The 19,387-nt window shown below is 43.1% G+C and overlaps 1 protein-coding gene across 1 annotated transcript in view; it reads left to right on the top strand.

Moving 5' to 3' along the window:
- The window catches only part of SLC35D2 (solute carrier family 35 member D2), an 89,902-nt gene that overhangs the window by 28,781 nt on the left and 41,734 nt on the right, over positions 1 to 19,387 (top strand). Inside the window, exons 5-7 of the mRNA XM_044286609.1 lie at positions 412 to 498; positions 7,568 to 7,635; positions 15,820 to 15,891. Coding sequence (XP_044142544.1) covers positions 412 to 498; positions 7,568 to 7,635; positions 15,820 to 15,891 — 227 coding nt within the window. The remainder of the gene's footprint in view (positions 1 to 411; positions 499 to 7,567; positions 7,636 to 15,819; positions 15,892 to 19,387) is intronic.

The raw sequence follows: 19,387 nt of genomic DNA on the forward strand, positions 1-19,387 counted from the left end.
GGCCTTAGCATTTTTGAACTTGGTCGTATATTTTTTCAAAATTCAGTCGATGTATTTCTTACCTTGTAATGGCAATGTGAAAGGCATGGGAATTGCTTACTAATGAAATCTACTGGAGATGCCACAATAGGTGGACGGATCTCTTTGTACATGTTCACACAGTGGAAATCAGAAATCACGTCAGAAAAATACACGTTGTATATTTCTATTGTGGAAACTGAAACAGAATTCTGTGTCTGACCCTTGGATGTTGGCCATGGTTGGCACTGCCATGAAAGTATGTAGCATGCTACTTATTGAAATATGCCAATTTCACACACGTGAACACACCCCAAGTGTTTATCATTAAATATTGAGAAAAGATGCATTAACTGTGTAATAGTCACTAAAATTATGTCTCTGCTTTATTAGATGGGATTCACACTTCTTATATTGTACATAGGAAAGGTTAAAGGAATAATCACATTCCCAGATTTTAACAGAGAGATCCCGAAAAAGGTCAGTATTTCCCCTGAACCTGTGAACCTCCTGATCCTGAAGGAGCTTGCATGCACATAATGTCTCAAGATTTTCCTGCTTTAATTCACTATTTACCATATCACCTTTTCTGCAAAGGTTTTAATGCATGTGAATAAAATCTAGGGTCGTGTTGACATAAATGTGTAACTTATTATCCACCAGCAATGGGGAATTATGTGAGCAATATTGAGGATCATTTATAAAGACCGCCTTTTTCCGATGCGCGGTCGTAGCTTGTGCCTAATTTATGATGAGACAAGCACCTTGTTCTAAATTAGGCGCATCTCCAGCATCGCGTGCCTGTTAGGGCTCATTCAGATGGCCGTATGTGTTTTGTGGCCCGCACATGGCTGTTACTCTCATAGAAAATGCCTATTCTTGTCCGCCCCGTGAAGTGAATGGGTCAGTATCCGTGATGCGGAATGCCCACGGAATGGCCCCCGTGTATTGCGGATCCACAAATGCGTTCGTGTGCAGGAGGCCTAAATGTGTGCCTCGTCATGAATTAGGAGCATTTTTGTCAGCAAAGCCAGCGCAAAAAGGGAGTTAAAAGACCAGCGTAAAAAGCTGTTCTTTGTAAATGACCCCCACGGATTTCAGTTAACAGGAAGCAGTTTTAAAGAATTTAGTTGATTTCTCTGATATGCTTGAAATGCAAGCTGCCTCCACCCTCTGGACAATGATTGACTGTTTTTTCCCTGTTGTGCATAGGAAAACACTGTTAGGCTACATGCACATGACCGTATGTGTTTTGCGGTCTGCAAATTGCAGATCCGCAAAAAAAATAACTGGATGACATCCGTATTCCATCAGTTTTTTGAAGGATCCATTGCAACAATGCCTAAAACAGACTAGAATAGGACATGTTTTATTTTTTTTGCGGGGCTACGGAACGGACATACTGATGCAGACAGCACACGGTGTGCTGTCCGCATTTTCTGCAGACTCATTGAAATGAATGGGTCCACATCCTATCCGCAAAAAAAATGGAACGGACGCGGAAACAAAATACGTTTGTGTGCATGTAGCCATAATCAAACAGAGATCTGGGACTGTGCATACCATTGCAGTCATTTCTGCCAGCGCTAGCTGCGTGACTTTCAAACCGAAGTTCTATAAAACTGCTTCATGCTAGCACACTACTGACAGACCACTGAAATCAGCAGGTCTTTTACTACAGTGTTCCTAAAAGTGGTTATCCAATACTATAAACTGCCCCCCCCCCCCCCATATGCCGGGCCCCTCATGGGGAATATACTTAACTGCAGCCCTCCTGGTCCCCGCACCGCTGCTGCTTCTTCCTGTGCTCGGATGAAAACATCCGGGGTGGGGGGGGGGGGGGCAGGCGGGGACGAGCACAAGCCTCCCAAGCATCACCCGCAATGCTACGGAGGCTCGTCCCTGTCTGCCATTGGCTGCTCCCTCCCGACACCAGATTTTTTCATCCGTGCACGGTGAGAAGCAGCAGCGGCGGTATGGGGACCAGGTGCGGCGCGGGGAGCCAGGTAATTATATTCTCTGTGAGGGGCCCGGCATATGGAGGGGCAGTTTATAGTATTGGATAACCCCTTTAACTCCAGTCCTCAGGGCCCATAATTTGCACATATCCCGCAGAATGAATACCGGTGGTAAGTCCTGATGCACTGACACTAATTATATCACCTGATCAGTACTAAGGAAATCCTGAAATCATGATTGGAAGGTGGGCCCTGAGGTCTGGAGTTGAGGAACCCTGTTTTACTACACTATGCTGCCCTCAGAGGCAGTGTCACTGACGTTCCTGTGACAGGGGCCAGGAGATCAGTGAGACTGGCAACATGTGGTTTGATCTAACAGGTTCCTTGTGGATCAATTCGTATCTGTGTTTCTGGTAATGGCCACACCCCTTACCGCAGGTGTTGCTTATGTGGTCATTTTACCTTCCCTATTTATTGTGGCTTCTCCCACCATGCTGTGCAGTTTATAGTTTCAGCCTAGTTTGGATTGCTGGTGTTTGGATCTTGGCGGAGTTCCTGTGCTTCCTTAGCTATTTGAAGTTAAGTTTCTTCTTCCCCTTTTGTTTATTGTTTGGGTTTTCTTGTGTTGCTCTTTTCCCTGTCATTTGTGTTTAGGCCTGAGGAGACTCCAGTTCGTCCTACCGTTTGGAAGAACAGGTTGTCTCTTGTCCTGACATTAATACCAGGGTCCTACAGGGTGAGTTAGGCTTTTAGGTTCCTGTGTATGAACTCACCTACCTCTGGGGTCAGTTCATACTTGCAGTTAGTCATGACTTTGATTAGGGTTTCTCAGGTGACCTGCTCCTTTCCCTAGTTTCCAGGCCTTTTTTGCCTTCACCCCTTTCCCTCCTACATTCGGTGGGAAATAATGTCCCTCATAGTGGTCCCCAGCAGTAATAATGTCTCCCATAGTGGTCCCCAGCAGTAGTAATGTCTCCCATAGTGGTCACCACCATTAGTAATGTCTCCATAGTGGTCTCCAGCAGTTATAATGTCTCCTTTACTGGCCACAAGAATTACTAAAGTCCCCCCATAGTTGATCCCTGCTAAAGTAATTCCTCCCATAGTGACCTCATAATGTCCCCCATAGTGGCCCCCAGGGAGTGGAGTGGTTTCTCTCCTTGCACACGTCTGCTGTAGATCCACCTAATCTTCCTCGCCTCGTCATAAATTAGCAGAATCTTATGGCAATGCAGGGGGGAATCAAAGACCGGCATAAAAAGCTGGTCTTAATAATGACTCCCAGTGAGTAGAGATGAGCGAACTTCTGTTTTCAAGTTCGGCGTACAAGGTCTGTGTTCGGGTTATCTAAGAATTCCATTATGGATTCCGCTACCACAGACCATAAGTTGTGGAACGTGGTAGCGGAATCCATAACAGAATTCTTAGAACCTGAACCTTGTACGCCGAACTTGAAAACAGAAGTTCTCTCAACACTACCAGTGAGTGAATTAGGCCATAGTCTAGATACAATTGTAGCAAGGTATTAGGTGCTGTAAGTATTACATCAGCACAGGCTTTCATCCTCTGTAAGGAACCAAGAATGTTTCCATTCGCCTCCAGGAAACAGATCTCAAACTGATAAGGAATTCAAATACATACACATATAGAAGAAAGTGGCAGAACCTTTCATTATACAATGATTAATCTTTATTTACATAAAACAAGAAAACCCCTTTTAGGGTACATTCACAAGACTGTATTTAAGGGTTCGCATCCATTCCATAATTTTGCGGAACGGATGCAGACCCATTCATTTCAATGAGGCTGCAAAACATGCAGACAGCACACCTTGTGTTGTCCATAATTATATGTCCTTTTTACGGCCACGCAAAAAATATAGAGCATGTCCTATTATTAGCTGTAATTTCTGACAAGAATAGGCATTTCTATAATGGGGCTTGCCGTTTACATTCCGCAAAATGCAGAATCCGTGTTTTGCAGATCCTTAATCTGCAAAACACATACGGTCATGTACCCTTAAGGCAGGATTCACACCGTTTTTTTGGGGCAGCTTTTGATGCATTTTTTATGCATTTTGACCGCACTTATTGGTGCTGAACGTCCATGGAAATTTTGAAATGTAACACAGTCCTGCGTTTTCTTCATAGTGGCAATTTTTCAATTGGGTTGTGTTTTTTGTGTCTGTTTTTTTTTTTTTATCGCAGCATGTTGTAGCAATGGTGTTGTTTTCAGGCATTTTTCTACCTCTATAGGGTAAAATGCTTGAATAATGCACTTTTCACACGTGTAAAGAAAAAAGGGCCAGTAAAATATAAGGCATCAAAATATATGCAGTTTTTTTGGCTTTTTTTAGCAGCATAAAAACACCACACCAAATTGATATTGTGTGGTTGGTTTCAAACCTTTTTTTTTAAGCCAGTATCGTTTTTGATCCAATGTTTTTGAGCTAAAGTCAGAAGTGGATCCAGTAGAAAGAAGAAGTTCCTTAAAGGGGTTGTCCCACTTTGCTTTTTTAATCTTATCAGCAGTAGATGTCCTGATAACTTCCTGGTTCTCAGGCAGTTGAGTGAAGGCCACGCCTCCTCATGACTCACCCTGCGTGCTCGTTCATGTGTATGAGGTCATCCACATGGAGCCGTATGTGAGGTCCCGCCCCCCCCCCAGTATAATAAACATTGAGTGCGGCCCCCCCCCCCCAGTATAATATACATTTAGTGCGCCCCCCCCCCCCCAGTATAATATACATTCAGTGCGGCCGCCCCCCCCCCAGTATAATATACATTCAGTGCGGCCACCCCCCCCCCCCAGTATAATATACATTCAGTGCGGCCACCCCCCCCCAGTATAATATACATTCAGTGCGGCCACCCCCCCCCCCAGTATAATATACATTCAGTGCGGCCACCCCCCCCAGTATAATATACATTCAGTGCGGCCACCCCCCCCCCAGTATAATATACATTCAGTGCGGACCCCCCCAGTATAATATACATTGGTGGCGCAGTGGGAAGTGCCAATGAGGGTTAAAAAAATAAATAAAAAATTAACTCACCTCCTCCAATTGTTCGCGCAGCTGCCGGTCTCCTGTTCTATCTTTAGGACCTGTGAAAGGACCTTTGGTGACATCACTGTGGTCATCACATGGTACATCATATGATCCATCACCATGGTAATGGACCATGTGATTAGCTCAGTGACGTCACCAAAGGTCCTTTCACAGGTCCTAAAGATAGAACAGGAGACCGGCAGCTGCGCGAACAATTGGAGGAGGTGAGTTAATTTTTTATTTATTTTTTTAACCCTCATTGGCACTTCCCACTGCGCCACCAATGTATATTATACTGGGGGGGTCCGCACTGAATGTATATTATACTGGGGGGGGGGTGGCCGCACTGAATGTATATTATACTGGGGGGGGTGGCCGCACTGAATGTATATTATACTGGGGGGGGGGGGGGGTGGCCGCACTGAATGTATATTATACTGGGGGGGGGGGGGGGGTGGCCGCACTGAATGTATATTATACTGGGGGGGGGGGGGCGCACTGCGCCACCAATGTTAATACAAATGCAGGAGGTGGGTGCCGGAGTGAAATAGCCGGCACCCGACCTCTATGATAGGGGGCTGCGATCAGCGGCAGTTAACCCCTAAGGTCCCGCTCCCTGTCATAGAGGTCGGGTGCCGGCTATTTGATTCCGGCACCCGCCTGCTGTATTTGCGCATGCGCGGGCGTGCGCGTACTTGTAGGAATGGAGAGGCGGCCCGAGTACTTGTTCAGCCGTTGTGCGCAGGCGCGGCACAGCGATGCGGCCGGACGAAAGAGGCCGTATCCATGGGATACAGAAAACAACAAAGGAATCGCTTTACATGATTTTTTGAATGAAAGGTAGCTTTTGGATAATAACATGGATAGGAAGATATGTTGTGTGGGGGTAAATAGATTAGATAAAACCTATTTTATGAAGTGGGACAACCCCTTTAATATTTCTCATTCCTTTTGAATCCACTTCCGGCTTTGGCTCAAAAGACTGCATTAAAAACACATAAACTGCAGCGTGTTTGAAAGCACCCTTAGGCTAGTTTAACTCTAGCACTAGCGAGGCCAGAATACCGAGAGGTCCGGCAGTCTTTTCCTTGCTGGAACAGCCTGCCGGATGTACAAGCACTAGTGTAAAAATAAACCTAGGCTAGGTTCATATCTGCAGTGCTGCTACATTTTTCTGTTCTGTTATAGGAACAGAAAACCAGAAGCTCCAGTTCTGGCATATGACAGATACCAATCATGCCTGATGGATCCCATTGACCTCAGGATAGGTCATAAATATCAGATCGGTGGGGGTCCGACTCCCAGCACCCTGCTGAACAGCTGTCTAAAGAGAACGCGGTGCTCTTGTGAGCACTGCATTCTCATCACGGTTTACCTTCTCGCCGTCGACATTGCAGCGGTAAGCAGTAAATGATGGGAACTACAATATGTTCCCCTATGGGATATCATTCCCATCTTCCAAATAGGTATGAGTTTTTGCCCCTGTACCAATAGCGTTTGATACTGTATTAAAAGGAGCATAATATCTGTAGGCTGTGCAGAAATCTTCCTATTTCTCTGTTCCATGAGAAATCGGCTGCATACATTAGAATGGGGTTGTTTTTTAAGTATATGGATGTTCATTTACAAACCCCATTCATTACGGGACAATCGTAGACATTTCTGCAACAAATCTGCCACCCGAAGGCCATATTCAGACGTGGCAGATTTGTTGTAGATCTGTGGTGTAGGTTTTGGCATGAAAATCCACAATATAGTACAGTGCAATACAAGAAAATTGACATTGAAAACCTAATTCAATGAATTTTCAAATCTGCGACATATAATAAAGAAAAAATATATAACAACTGTCAAAAATGCTTATAAATTAGTTACACTAGGAAGTACACTGGGTACATATCAAAATTAGGGCTATTCACTTTAGAAAAAAGATGACTAAGGGGTAATCTAATAATAATGTATAAATGTATCAGGGGTCAGTACAGAGATCACTCCCATCATCTACTGATCCCCAGGACTGAGGGGACATCCTCTGCGTCTGGAGGAAAGAAGGTTTGTACACAAACATAGAAGAGGATTCCTTACGGTAAGAGCAGTGAGACTATGGAACTCTCTGCCTGAGGAGGTGGTGATGGTGAGTACAATAAAGGAATTCAAGAGGGGCCCTGGACGTATTTCTGGAGTGTAATAATATTACAGGCTATAGCTACTAGAGAGGGGTCGTTGATCCAGGGAGTTATTCTGATTGCCTGATTGGAGTCGGGAAGGAATTTTTTTTTTTCACTAAAAATTGGCTTCTACCTCACAGGTTTTTTTTGCCTTCCTCTGGATCAACTTGCAGGATGACAGGCCGAACTGGATGGACAAATGTCTTTTTTCGGCCTTATATACTATGTTACTATTATCAAACCTTCATCTAATGTGGTGAACTGCTCAGATCCAGTGCTGACAGAATTCAAATGTATTATAAAACCAATGTGTAAATTAACGTCAACAGTTACGTCAACTGGTTAAACTGATTGTCACTTCCTTCTGTTTGCAGTTATTTCCTTTACCTTTATTATACATTGGTAATCATTTAACAGGATTATCAAGCACACAGAAACTAAGGTAAGGGTAACCATTCCATTTTCTGACCTAGCTGAGTTGAGCCTTCATCTATATAAAGTCATGTACATGTCAAATAGGAAATATCTAGTTCTAATCTTGACAATGTAAACACCATAGAAACTTCAGCTTCATTCAGTGATGTTTGCCAGGGGCCTTCTGAAATCCGCCCTTGTCAATGAACGTAAGGGCTCGTTCACACAAGCGTTTTTTGCATTCCGTATACGGGCCGTTTTTTGCGTTCCGTATACGGTCAGTATGCAGAACCATTCATTTCAATAGTTCTGCAAAAAAACGGAATGTATGCATTCTGTTTCTGTTCTGTTCAAAGATAGAACATGTCCTATTATTGCCCACAGATCATGTTCCGTGGCTCCATTCAAGTCAATGGGTCCGCAAAAAAAACGGAACACATACGGAATGTACTCCGTATGTCTTCCGTATCCGCTCCGTTTTTGTGGAACCATCTATTGAAATTTTTTTCAATGTAATTACTGTATACTGTATATGCCATACGGAAAAATGTAACGGAAAAAATGGAATGGAAACGGAAATACTACTGAAACAAGGAACGGAAAAACAGATCCGTTAAAAACGGCCCGCAAAACACTGAAAGAGCCATACGGTCGTGTGAACAAGCCCTAAGGCAGAGGCTACATGGCCATCTTGGCCACGACACCCATCTCACAACTAAAGATCGCTGTGCAGCCATTGAATGGGGTTGCAGTGTGGCTGTCTAATTGCTATGGTAGGACGACAAGGGACATGTACACATCAGAATCCATTATATTATTGACATAAGCAGCAAAGAATTTAATCCCAAATGTACGCAAGAAAAGCCAGATCTATTGTGAACACTAGACCCTTAGGCCTCATGCACACGACCGTTACGTTTTTTGCGGTCCGCAAATTGTGGATCCGCAAAACACGGGAGCCGCCCGGGTGCCTTCCGCAATTTGCGGAACGGAACAGGCGGCTCATTGTAGAAAAGCCTATTCTTGTCTGCAAAACGGACAAGAATAGGACATGCTATATTTTTTTTGCGGGGCCACGGAATGGAGCAACGGATGAGGACAGCACATGGAGTGCTGTCCGCATCTTTTGCGGCCCCATTGAAGTGAATGGGTCCGCACCCAAGCCGCAAAAACTGCGGCTCGGATGCGGACCAGAACAACTTTCGTGTGCATGAGGCCTTAGCTGTAACTTTCCCTTGATAAAAAATATGCAGTGATTTTCTTCCTTAGTGTGACTAATTTTAGCAGAATTATGGCGCATTTAGCTTAGTAAATCCCCCCAGTGTTTTTTGACACCTTTTTCTACCTTCTCAATCTTTAAAGTGTTTTTCTGTGATTTACATTTGAGAGCCCATGTTTACGGCCCTATTACACGGAGCGAATATCGTACAGATTCTCGTGCATGCAAGCGAAAATGAACGAGAATTGTATGAGGTACTAAGTATGAACGATTCAAAGATTAGCGACAAATCGCTCTTTTCTCATCCACTGTGATCTTGCAGCATGAAAAAAAATTATCGCTTCTCGTTAATAGATCCGTTCGTATAATATGTCGACTACTCGCTAACAATTCATACATGCCTCTTCACTAAGCATCTGTCCCCCATCTTTACATGTAATAACAAGGAACGATTTAAAAGCGAACGAGTAACGACTGCAAGTACGAACGATTATATGTATAATGAGCTAAATTATCGTTAACGAGTCGCTACATCTTCAATCGTTTATCGGGCTCTGTATTACATCTGGTGGTGTAATAGTACCCTCAGGATAAGCCATCAATGTATAATTGGTGGGACTCACATTCCCAAGAATCCTACTGGTCATGATTGGCAGAACAAAGAATAGGTCATCTACTGAATACATGTTCTGTGTCCGTGCCTCTATCCTAGCGATTATGTGATTGTTAGGGTTCTTTTCAAACGTCTGCAAGTGTTTTGCAGTCCGCAAATTGCAGATGTGCAAAATACGGACACCGGCCATGTTCATTTTGCAGACCGCACATGGCCGGCACTATAATGGAAATTACTTTTCTTGCCTGATAAATGATTGAAGATGTAGCGACTCGTTAACGATAATTTAGCTTATTATACATATAATCGTTCGTACTTGCGGTCGTTACTCGTTCGCTTTTAAATCGTTCCTTGTTATTACATGTAAAGATGGGGGACAGATGCTTAGTCAAGAGACATGTATGAATTGTCTGCAGATAAGAATATGACATGTTCTATTTTTTTACGGGGCTGCAGAACGGAAGTGCAGATGCGGACAGCACACTGTGTGCTGTCCGCATCTTTTGCGGCCCCATTGAAAATGAATGGGTCCGCACCTGTTCTGCAAAATTGCAGAGCCATTTTTGCGGATGTGTGAATGGACCCTTAAATAGATTTCTTGTGAACCAGCTCTGATTCTTTTCAGGGCTGTTTTGCCCTGTAACTGGGGCTATCATGACCATTCCTGTCACAGGGAAAAACGGAGCTTTAAAAGTAAGGGCTTTTTCACACGGGCGTCATGTTTTTGGCCTGGATAAGATGCGGGTGCGTTGCGGAAAAATGTGCGATTTTTCCGCGCGAGTGCAAAACATGCTAATACATTTTGCATGCGCGTGAGAAAAATCGCCATGTTTGGTACCCAAACCCGAACTTCTTCACAGAAGTTCATGTTTGGGTTAGATGTTGTGTAGATTGTATTTTTTTCCCCCTATAACATGGTTATAAGGGAAAATAATAGCATTCTTAATACAGAATGCATAGTACAATAGGGCTGGAGGGGTTAAAGAAAATAATAATAATAATTTAACTTACCTCAATCCACTTGTTTGCGCAGCCCGGCTTTTCTGATGCCTTCATCTGTGAGGGAAAGGACCTGTGGTGACGTCACTGCGCTCATCACATGGTCCATCACATGATCCATCACCATGGTGCTGGATTATGTGATGGACCATGTAATGAGCGCAGTGACGTCACCACAGGTCCTTTTCCCCACAGATGAAGGCAGAAGAGAAGGCGGGCTGTGCGAACAAGTTGATTTAGTTAAATTTTTTATTATTTTTTTTATCCCCTCCAGCCCTATTGTACTATGCATTCTGTATTAAGAATGCTATTATTTTCCCTTATAACCATGTTATAAGGGAAAATAATAATGATCGGGTCCCCATCCCGTCCCATCTCATAGCAACCGTATGTGAAAATCGCACCGCATCCGCACTATAACTTTAAAACACTTTTACTTATCCTGGCCATTCTGAGACTGTTTCCTCGTCACATATTGTACTTCATGACAGTGGTAAAATTAAGTAAAAAAAAATTAATTTCTAAATTTTTAATTTCTCTACTTCTAGAATATATAGTAATAACTCCAAAAATAGTTATTACTTTACATTCCCCATATGTCTACTTCATGTTTGGATCATTTTGTGAATGCCATTTTATTTTTTGGGGACGTTAGAAGGCTTAGAAGTTTCCAAAATTTTTTTTCTTTAAAACCCACTTTTTAAGGACCAGTTCAGGTCTAAAGTCCCTTTGTGAGGCTTACATAATACAAACCACCCAAAAATGACCCCAATTTAGAAACTACACCTCTGAAGGTATTAAAAATGTATTTTACAAACTTTGTTAACCTTTTAGGTGTTCAATAAGAATTAATATCTGTAAAGAATAAATCAAGGCAACTGGACGTACTGTAGATTTCTTGAAAACGTTTCACTCGTTCTTCCAACAAGCTTTCTCAATTCTGAGTGATTGTACAAAAATTATTGGAATAAATATGTAACTGAATCCACATCTGGTAATTATACCCAGCATTGGGTCAAAGGTGTTGCTTCCATTATCCTAATTGGAGTCAGTTGTGTAGATTGTAGATTGTGTAGAATCAACACCTTTGACCCAATGCTGGGTATAATTACCAGATGTGGATTCAGTTACATATTTATTCCCAGAATTATTGTACAATCACTCAGAATTGAGAAAGCTTGTTGGAAGAACGAGTGAAACGTTTTCAAGAAATCTACAGTACGTCCAGTTGCCTTGATTTATTCTTTACAGATATATACATGACCTGGATAAATGAGAACCTTCACAGACAATAAGAATTAATGGAAAATAGAGATGAAATTTCCGAATTTTTTAGCAGATTTTCCATTATAATCAATTTTTTTCCGCTAACAAAGCAAGGGTTAACAGCCAAACAAAACTCAATATTTATTGCCCTGATTCTGTAGTTTACAGAAACACCCCATATGTAGTCGTAGACTTCTGTTGGGGCACACGGCAGGGCGCAGAAGGAAAGGAATGCCATATGGTTTTTGGAAGGAAGATTTCACTGGGATAATTTTAAGCTGCCGGTTCTGTTTCCATTTGAAGACCCCCTGATGCACCCCTAGAGTAGAAACTCCCAAAAAAAGACCCTGTTTTGTAAACTATGGGATAAGGTGGCAGTTTTTTTTGTACTATTTTAGGGTAGATATGATTTTTGGTTGCTCTATATTACACTTTTTGTGAGGCAAGGTAACAAAAAATAGCTGTTTTGGCACTGTTTTTATTTTTTTGTTATTTACAATGTTCATCTGACAGGTTAGATCATGTGGTATTTTTATAGAGCAGGATGTTACGGATGCGACAATGCCAAATATGTATACTTTTTGGTTGTTTGTTTCAGTTTTACATAATAAAGCATTTTAGAAAAAATCATGTTTTAGTGTCTGCATATTCTGAGAGACTCTCATTTTTTGTGGTATGAGATGACGGTTTGATTGGTACTATTTTAGGGTGCATATGACTTTTTGATCGCTTGATATTACACTTTTTGTGATGGCTTTTTTGACACAGTTTATTTTTTTTGACCAGGTTTACCTGAGGGGTTAAATCATGTGATATTTTTATAGAGACTGTCGATACGGACGTGGCGATACCTAATATGTCTTTTTTTGCAATTTTTTTAACTTTATTTTGGTAAAAGGATGCTTTTTTTTATACTTGAAACTTTATATTTTTTTTTAGAAAACTATTTTTTTACTTCTTTTTTCACTTTATTTTTTGTCCCACTCTGGGAATTCAACTTTTGGGGGTCTGATCCTCTTAACAATACTTCTGTATTATAAAGCATTGGCTGTAAGTGTATTACTGAATGTAATACACTTCAGCCTGCTTGCCTGTGAGATCTAGAGGACTGGATCACACAGGCTGTCAGGGAAGGCAGCCACAATGCTTAAGGCCTCTTTCAGTGTTTTGGGGTCCATTTTAAATGGATCCGTTGTTCCGTTTTTTGTTTCTGTTGTGTTTCCATTTCTGTTCCGTTTTTCCGTTTCGTTTTAACATAAAAATGACATAAAATTTTTTTGGGCTGGGCATAAAATTTTCAATAGATGGTTCCGCAAAAATGGATACGGATACGGAAGACATACGGATGCATTTCCATATGTGTTCCCTTTTTTTTTGCCGACCCATTGACTTGAATGGAGCCAAAGAACGTGATTTGCGGGCAATAATAGAACATGTTCTATCTTTCAATGAAACGTAAATATGGAAACGCAATGCATACAGAGTACATTCCGCGTTTTTTTCTGAACCATTGAAATGAACAATTCCGTATAGGGAACGCAAAAAACGGCCCGTAAACGGGAAAAAAAACAGTTGTTTGTAAGAGGCCTAAGGAAGGCAAGGACACCGCACATGCTGTGGTCAGCACTGACTGCGGCACATCAAAGGTTAATGCGCCGGCATCAGTGTTTTCACTGATGCCGATGCATACAGCAGGGGTCTGGCTATCACTGACTGCCGGACCCCTGCCGCGGATCGGGCTGGCGCAGCTCCTGCACCAGCCTGATCAGCTCCCCGTATAAGTACGGCGCTGGGCTTTAAGTCACGTCCAGTTGCGCCGTACATGTACAGAACAGGTCGTTAAGGGGTTAAAGGAAACCCGTAGCCAGATTCATGCTTCCTGAACTATGGGCAGCACGAAACCTCAACATGGTCCCTCATGACAGAGAGCAATGTTTTGCTATGAAGATTTAAAAACAAGGCAGACAACGATGGAAGATTCCAGGCATGGATAGATGACTTCTTCTGCCCTGCTCAGCTTGACTGACAAGCCTAGGTATGGGGTGTATACAGAGAGACCTATCAATCAAGCTGAGCAGGACTAAATTTAGGAAATTCAAGTGGCGTTTCTACGCTGTTCTCAGCACTTTCCAAGAAGAGGGTGGCGGGGGGGTGTTGTGAGCGGGATATTAGCACTGGCACATTTACCATAATTTATGACAGTTTACTAATGTACAGTAAATGATGATTGAAATCTGCAAACAGACTGCCAGAGGATGCACTTCGCTTAAAATTATGTGAATCCTCTGGGGATATCAAGACGGGCTGGCAATGCCTGTCTTCATAAATGACTCCCAATATTTCTGTTAAAAACCACTGGGTTTTAGAATAAAACATGACTCTCTGTTATGAGGTACCCTGTCAGGATTTTACGTTGCCAATGGTTCAGAGGCATAAACCTGATGACAGGTTCTCTTTCCGTCATTTACCAGCACCTGCAGTGCTCCCTTCACAGGATTAGTCAAGTAATTGTAGTGGTTAGATTAGGGCGGGTTCGCACTTGGGTTAGGGAATTCAATTGTAGATTCCATTTATAATGGAATTCCCGGACGGAATGTAAAACGGAAGCGTTTAAGAGGCATTCCATTTTGATCCGTCATAATAGAAGTCTATGGGGAAGTATAACGGTTCCTTCTGATTTCCGTTATGCAGGACGAAAAAAAGTCGTGTCAACAGGACTTTGTTTTCCGTCCTGCATAACGGATACCAGACGATCCCTTAGGCCCCTTTCACACAGGCGTTGCGGGAAAATGTGCGGGTGCGTTGCGGGAACACGTGTGATTCGGGTTTGGTACCCAAACCCGAACTTCTTCACAGAAGTTTGGGCTTGGGATCGGTGTTCTGTAGATTGTATTATTTTCCCTTATAACATGGTTATAAGGGAAAATAATAGCATTCTGAATACAGAATGCATAGTACAATAGGGCTGGAGGGGTTAAAATAAATAAATAAATTAACTCACCTTAGTCCACTTGATCGCCCAGCCGGCATCTCCTTCTGTCTTCATCTTAGCTGTGTGCAGTAACAGGACCTGTGGCGACGTCACTCCGGTCATCACATGATCTTTTACCATGGTGATGGATCATGTGATGGACCATGTGATGACTGGAGTGACGTCACCACAGGTCCTGTTACTGCACACAGCTAAGGTAAAGACAGAAGGGGATGCCGGCTGCGCGATCAAGTGGACTAAGGTGAGTTAAATTATTATTATTATTTTTTTACCCCTCCAGCCCTATTGTACTATGCATTCTGTATTCAGAATGCTATTATTTGCCCTTATAACAATGTTATAAGGGAAAATAATAATGATCGGGTATCCAATCCCGATCGTCTCCTAGCAACCGTGCGTGAAAATCGCACCGCATCCGCACTTGCTTGCGGATGCTTGTGATTTTCACGCAACCCCATTCATTTCTATGGGGCCTACGTTATGTGATTTTCGCGCAACGCAGAAGTGATGCGTGAAAATCACCGGTCATGTGAACAGCCCCATAGAAATGAATGGGTCGTGATTCAGTGCGGGTGCAATGCGTTCAACTCACGCATCGCATCCGTGCGGAATACTCGCCCGTGTGAAAGGGGCCTTATGCTTACCCATAGATCTTTATTATGACAGATCAAAATGGAATGCCTCTTAAAGGCTTCAGTTTTACATTCCGTCCGGGAATTCCATTATATTCCGTTATAATATATTATTATATTCCACAAGTGTAAATCAGCCCTTATCTAGGCCTTGCCCTGGAGTCACAGACAGCAGAACTTTCCCTTTTGCACACAAGCTTCATGTATGATTTTGACAAAAATAGGTATAACATTTTTTTTTTTTTAATGGCTTATCAAAAAATGTCACCTACAGAGGGCGTTAACAAATGAAATACTGTCTAAACATTTACTTTGACGCTGAGCAAACATTCCTCATTTGTGCAGGGTTGAAAGTGTACTGAAAATCCATTTAACATATCTGACTGAGCATGAGGGAAACTGAGATATTTTAACTTGTTCTAGCTCTGAAATCATAATCTGCCCAAAAATGTATCGACCTTACCCCTGTATATTTTACTGTGTTCTTGCAGCTTGCCGATGTTTACCGTTCTTCGGAAATTTTCCATTTTGTTTACACTCCTCCTTGAAATAATCATTTTAAGGTAAGTTTGACAGAAAAAGAAAATGACACATGGTAATAGTATCTCAGGAAATCAGTTCTCGCCCAGAAGGAAGTAAGGGTGCATTCACATCACCGTTTAGCTTTCCGTTCTTCTGATCCGTCAGAAGAAGAGAGAGAGAGAGAAAAAAAAAAAAACGGATCCTGTTGCATCAGTTGTCATAAGTGATAAAAAAAACTGAAGGTTTACAAACATCTCCTAGCAACCTTCAGTGAAAATCGCATTGCATCCGCACAGGCTTCTGGATGCAATGCGTTTTTCACTTAAGCCCCATTCAGGTTTATGGGGCCAGAACTGCGTGAAAAATGCAGAATATAGAACATGCTGTGTTGTTCACAGCAATGCAGAACTGATGCGTGAAAAAAATGCTCATCTACACAGACCCATTGAGATGAATTGGTCAGGATTCAGTGCCGGGTGCTATGCGTTCATCTCACGCAACGCACCCGCGTGGAAAACTCGCTCGTGTGAAAGGGGCCTAAGGAGAACCAGTACTGCTGAGACAGACACTTAGGGCTCTTTCATATCAGTAAGTTTTCTATCTGGATAAGTGACATGTAGTGAATGAATGGCATCCGGACTGAATCCTGGCCCATTCGTTTTTCACTCATCATTTCTGCGTTCAGGAAAAATCGCAGCGGGTTCTATATTGTGCATTTTTCACACAGCGGCTGACCCCATAGAAGTGAATGGGGCTTACATGAAAAATGGAAGGTAAACAGATGCAATGCAGCTTGTTTTAGCAGACCAAGAACAATAGTTATTAGGCCATATTCATATCTGGATTGTTTTTTTTTCCACTTTTCTGTTCGTTCTAAGAACAAAAAAAAAGGAGGGCTGGGACTGTCACGGCATTTTACAAGACAAAATAACACAATATTCTCTGCTATTTCCTGCTTCTTTTACTGGACTTTGTAATGGAGCCTCTGACACGGATATGAACGTAGCTGTACTAGTGTAGGAATTCCAGCATCGGAGCTAGTTTCAACAGTGTCATTTCTTAGGGTTATCCTATATACAATGAAAGGGCGTTCACATGCATCAGTGTTGCAATATACATGCAATTAAAATAGTTTTTGTTATGTACAGTACATTACATTTTCGTACACTCAGCCGGCTTCAGTTTCTACTGCGCATGCGCCCGCCAGCCTTGCATACTAGCAGTTACAGAAGATGCCGGGCGCATGCGCAGTAGCGAAACTGAAGCCGGCTGAGTGTACGAGCTGGAGCCAGGATCGCGCTACAGCAGCCCTTTACTGCGCATGCGGGCTTGGAGCGTGGTCCCAGCACTGAGATCCGGCATGTCAATAAAGGAGGCGGGGAGAGCAGCATTCGAGACGCCTAGGCCGCTGCCCCCTTGACTTCAAACCTGACTTGAAGCAGGGGGCAGTGGCTGAATAAAACATTGATTTCTCCAGGAGGCTACATGCGGCTAAACAATCAAACAGTGCATTAGGAAACTACTCTGCAGCGCTATAAGGTACTATTAACAGTTTAGTATCCGTTTTTCTGGTGACAGGTTCCCTTGCCCCACATCCTTACACATTCTGGGCTTTAAAGTCAAGAAGGAGGTCCTATGAGTGATTGACAGCCTGTCCTCTATCACCATGAATACACAGATAGCTGTCCATCACTGATAGGACCGCCTCCTTGACTTCAAAGCCTAGAATCAGCAGGAATTTAAATGAATAAATTATAAGTTATACTGAATCTTTTCCCATCTACTATATATCAATCTGCTCAGCTCCTCCTTCTCTATAACATGCTGCCTGCAGATTTTTTTTCATTTTTATGATGACAGGTTCCCTTTAAAGGGAACCTGTCACCCAAAAATCGCCTATTAAGCTGTTTACAGTACCTTATAGTGCTGTATAGTCGTTTCCTGATGCACTTTTTGTTAGTTTTGCAGCATGTATGCTCAGTCAGAAATCGATGTTATATTCAGCTGCTGCCCCGTGCTTCAAGTCAGGCTTGAAGTCACGGGGGCAGCGGCCTCGGCGTCTTACATGGCCCTCTCCCCGCCCCCTGCCTCTGTGACTGACAGCCGAAATCCGATTCCGGGACCGCGCTCAACGGCCGCATGCGCAGTAAAGGGCGGCAGGAGCGCGGTCCCGGCTGCCGCGCGTACTACGCGCCGTCTTACTTTCACCGCACTGCGCATGCGCCCGACATCCTGTATCAAACGCGCCCGCGCCCAGATGCCGGGCGCGGGCGCGTTTGATACAGGATGTCGGGCGCATGCGCAGTGCGGCGAAAGTAAGACGGCGCGTAGTACGCGCGGCAGCCGGGACCGCGCTCCTGCCGCCCTTTACTGCGCATGCGGCCGTTGAGCGCGGTCCCGGAATCGGATTTCGGCTGTCAGTCACAGAGGCAGGGGGCGGGGAGAGGGCCATGTAAGACGCCGAGGCCGCTGCCCCCGTGACTTCAAGCCTGACTTGAAGCACGGGGCAGCAGCTGAATATAACATCGATTTCTGACTGAGCATACATGCTGCAAAACTAACAAAAAGTGCATCAGGAAACGACTATACAGCACTATAAGGTACTGTAAACAGCTTAATAGGCGATTTTTGGGTGACAGGTTCCCTTTAAGTCAGATGTGAAAAAACACCAGATAAATGTTACCATATGACACCCAAATATGTTTATTCACAGTCCAGATAAATATTACAAGATAAATCGGGGTAGCTCATAGAATTTCATAAGTCACCACAATATCAAACAAATAACAATTGCGTCACTGGTAAAAATAAAATACATTTTATTGGTATATTTGGTTAAAATGGAATGGGATAAGAACATAATTATCAAATTATAAGGATCCCATGTCAATGGACATTCCGCCTCTCAACTGTGCGACCAAACGGCCTTAACAATCATATCTCCTATAACTGCTTCCTCTAATATGGAGATATTATAACTTTGGATTCAGTTATAGGAGTTTGGTCATTTATCCTCCTACCCCATACGTTCGCTCTTTTATGTCACATCAGTGAATGAAGAGATACAGTGGGACACGATGACCCCTCTATATTAGAGTCCCTCAGGCAGTGTTATGATCACCAATAGTCATCATATTAATGTTCATCTTTAATTAGTAATTATACAGTCTAGTTCCTTTATTAGAGAGGTCCTCCTTTTTGATTGGTTTATGCTCATCTTCATGTATACTTTCTTGCTCCATATACTCTCTTGATTTATTTGTATCCTATGGTGTCCCTACCTGTCACTACAAATCCGCCTGTATATCCCGGTAATATGATGTGATTGTATGTCTAATCACGGTGGTGGCCAATGTTGATTGACTGCTGACGTCCGCTCGGGGGGGGGGGGGGGGGGGTGGGTGTGTCTCATGTGAGCACTCCTAAATCCCGAGCGGCGTCAGTGGATTGGCCGGACCTCAACTGGTGGAGTTAGGGCATTTAAATGATTCTGTTTCAGTGGTTACCTTACGGCCGCAATAGTGCCAGTAGCGCTGC

Source organism: Bufo gargarizans, chromosome 3, assembly GCF_014858855.1.
Source record: "Bufo gargarizans isolate SCDJY-AF-19 chromosome 3, ASM1485885v1, whole genome shotgun sequence".
Classification (NCBI taxonomy): domain Eukaryota; kingdom Metazoa; phylum Chordata; class Amphibia; order Anura; family Bufonidae; genus Bufo; species Bufo gargarizans.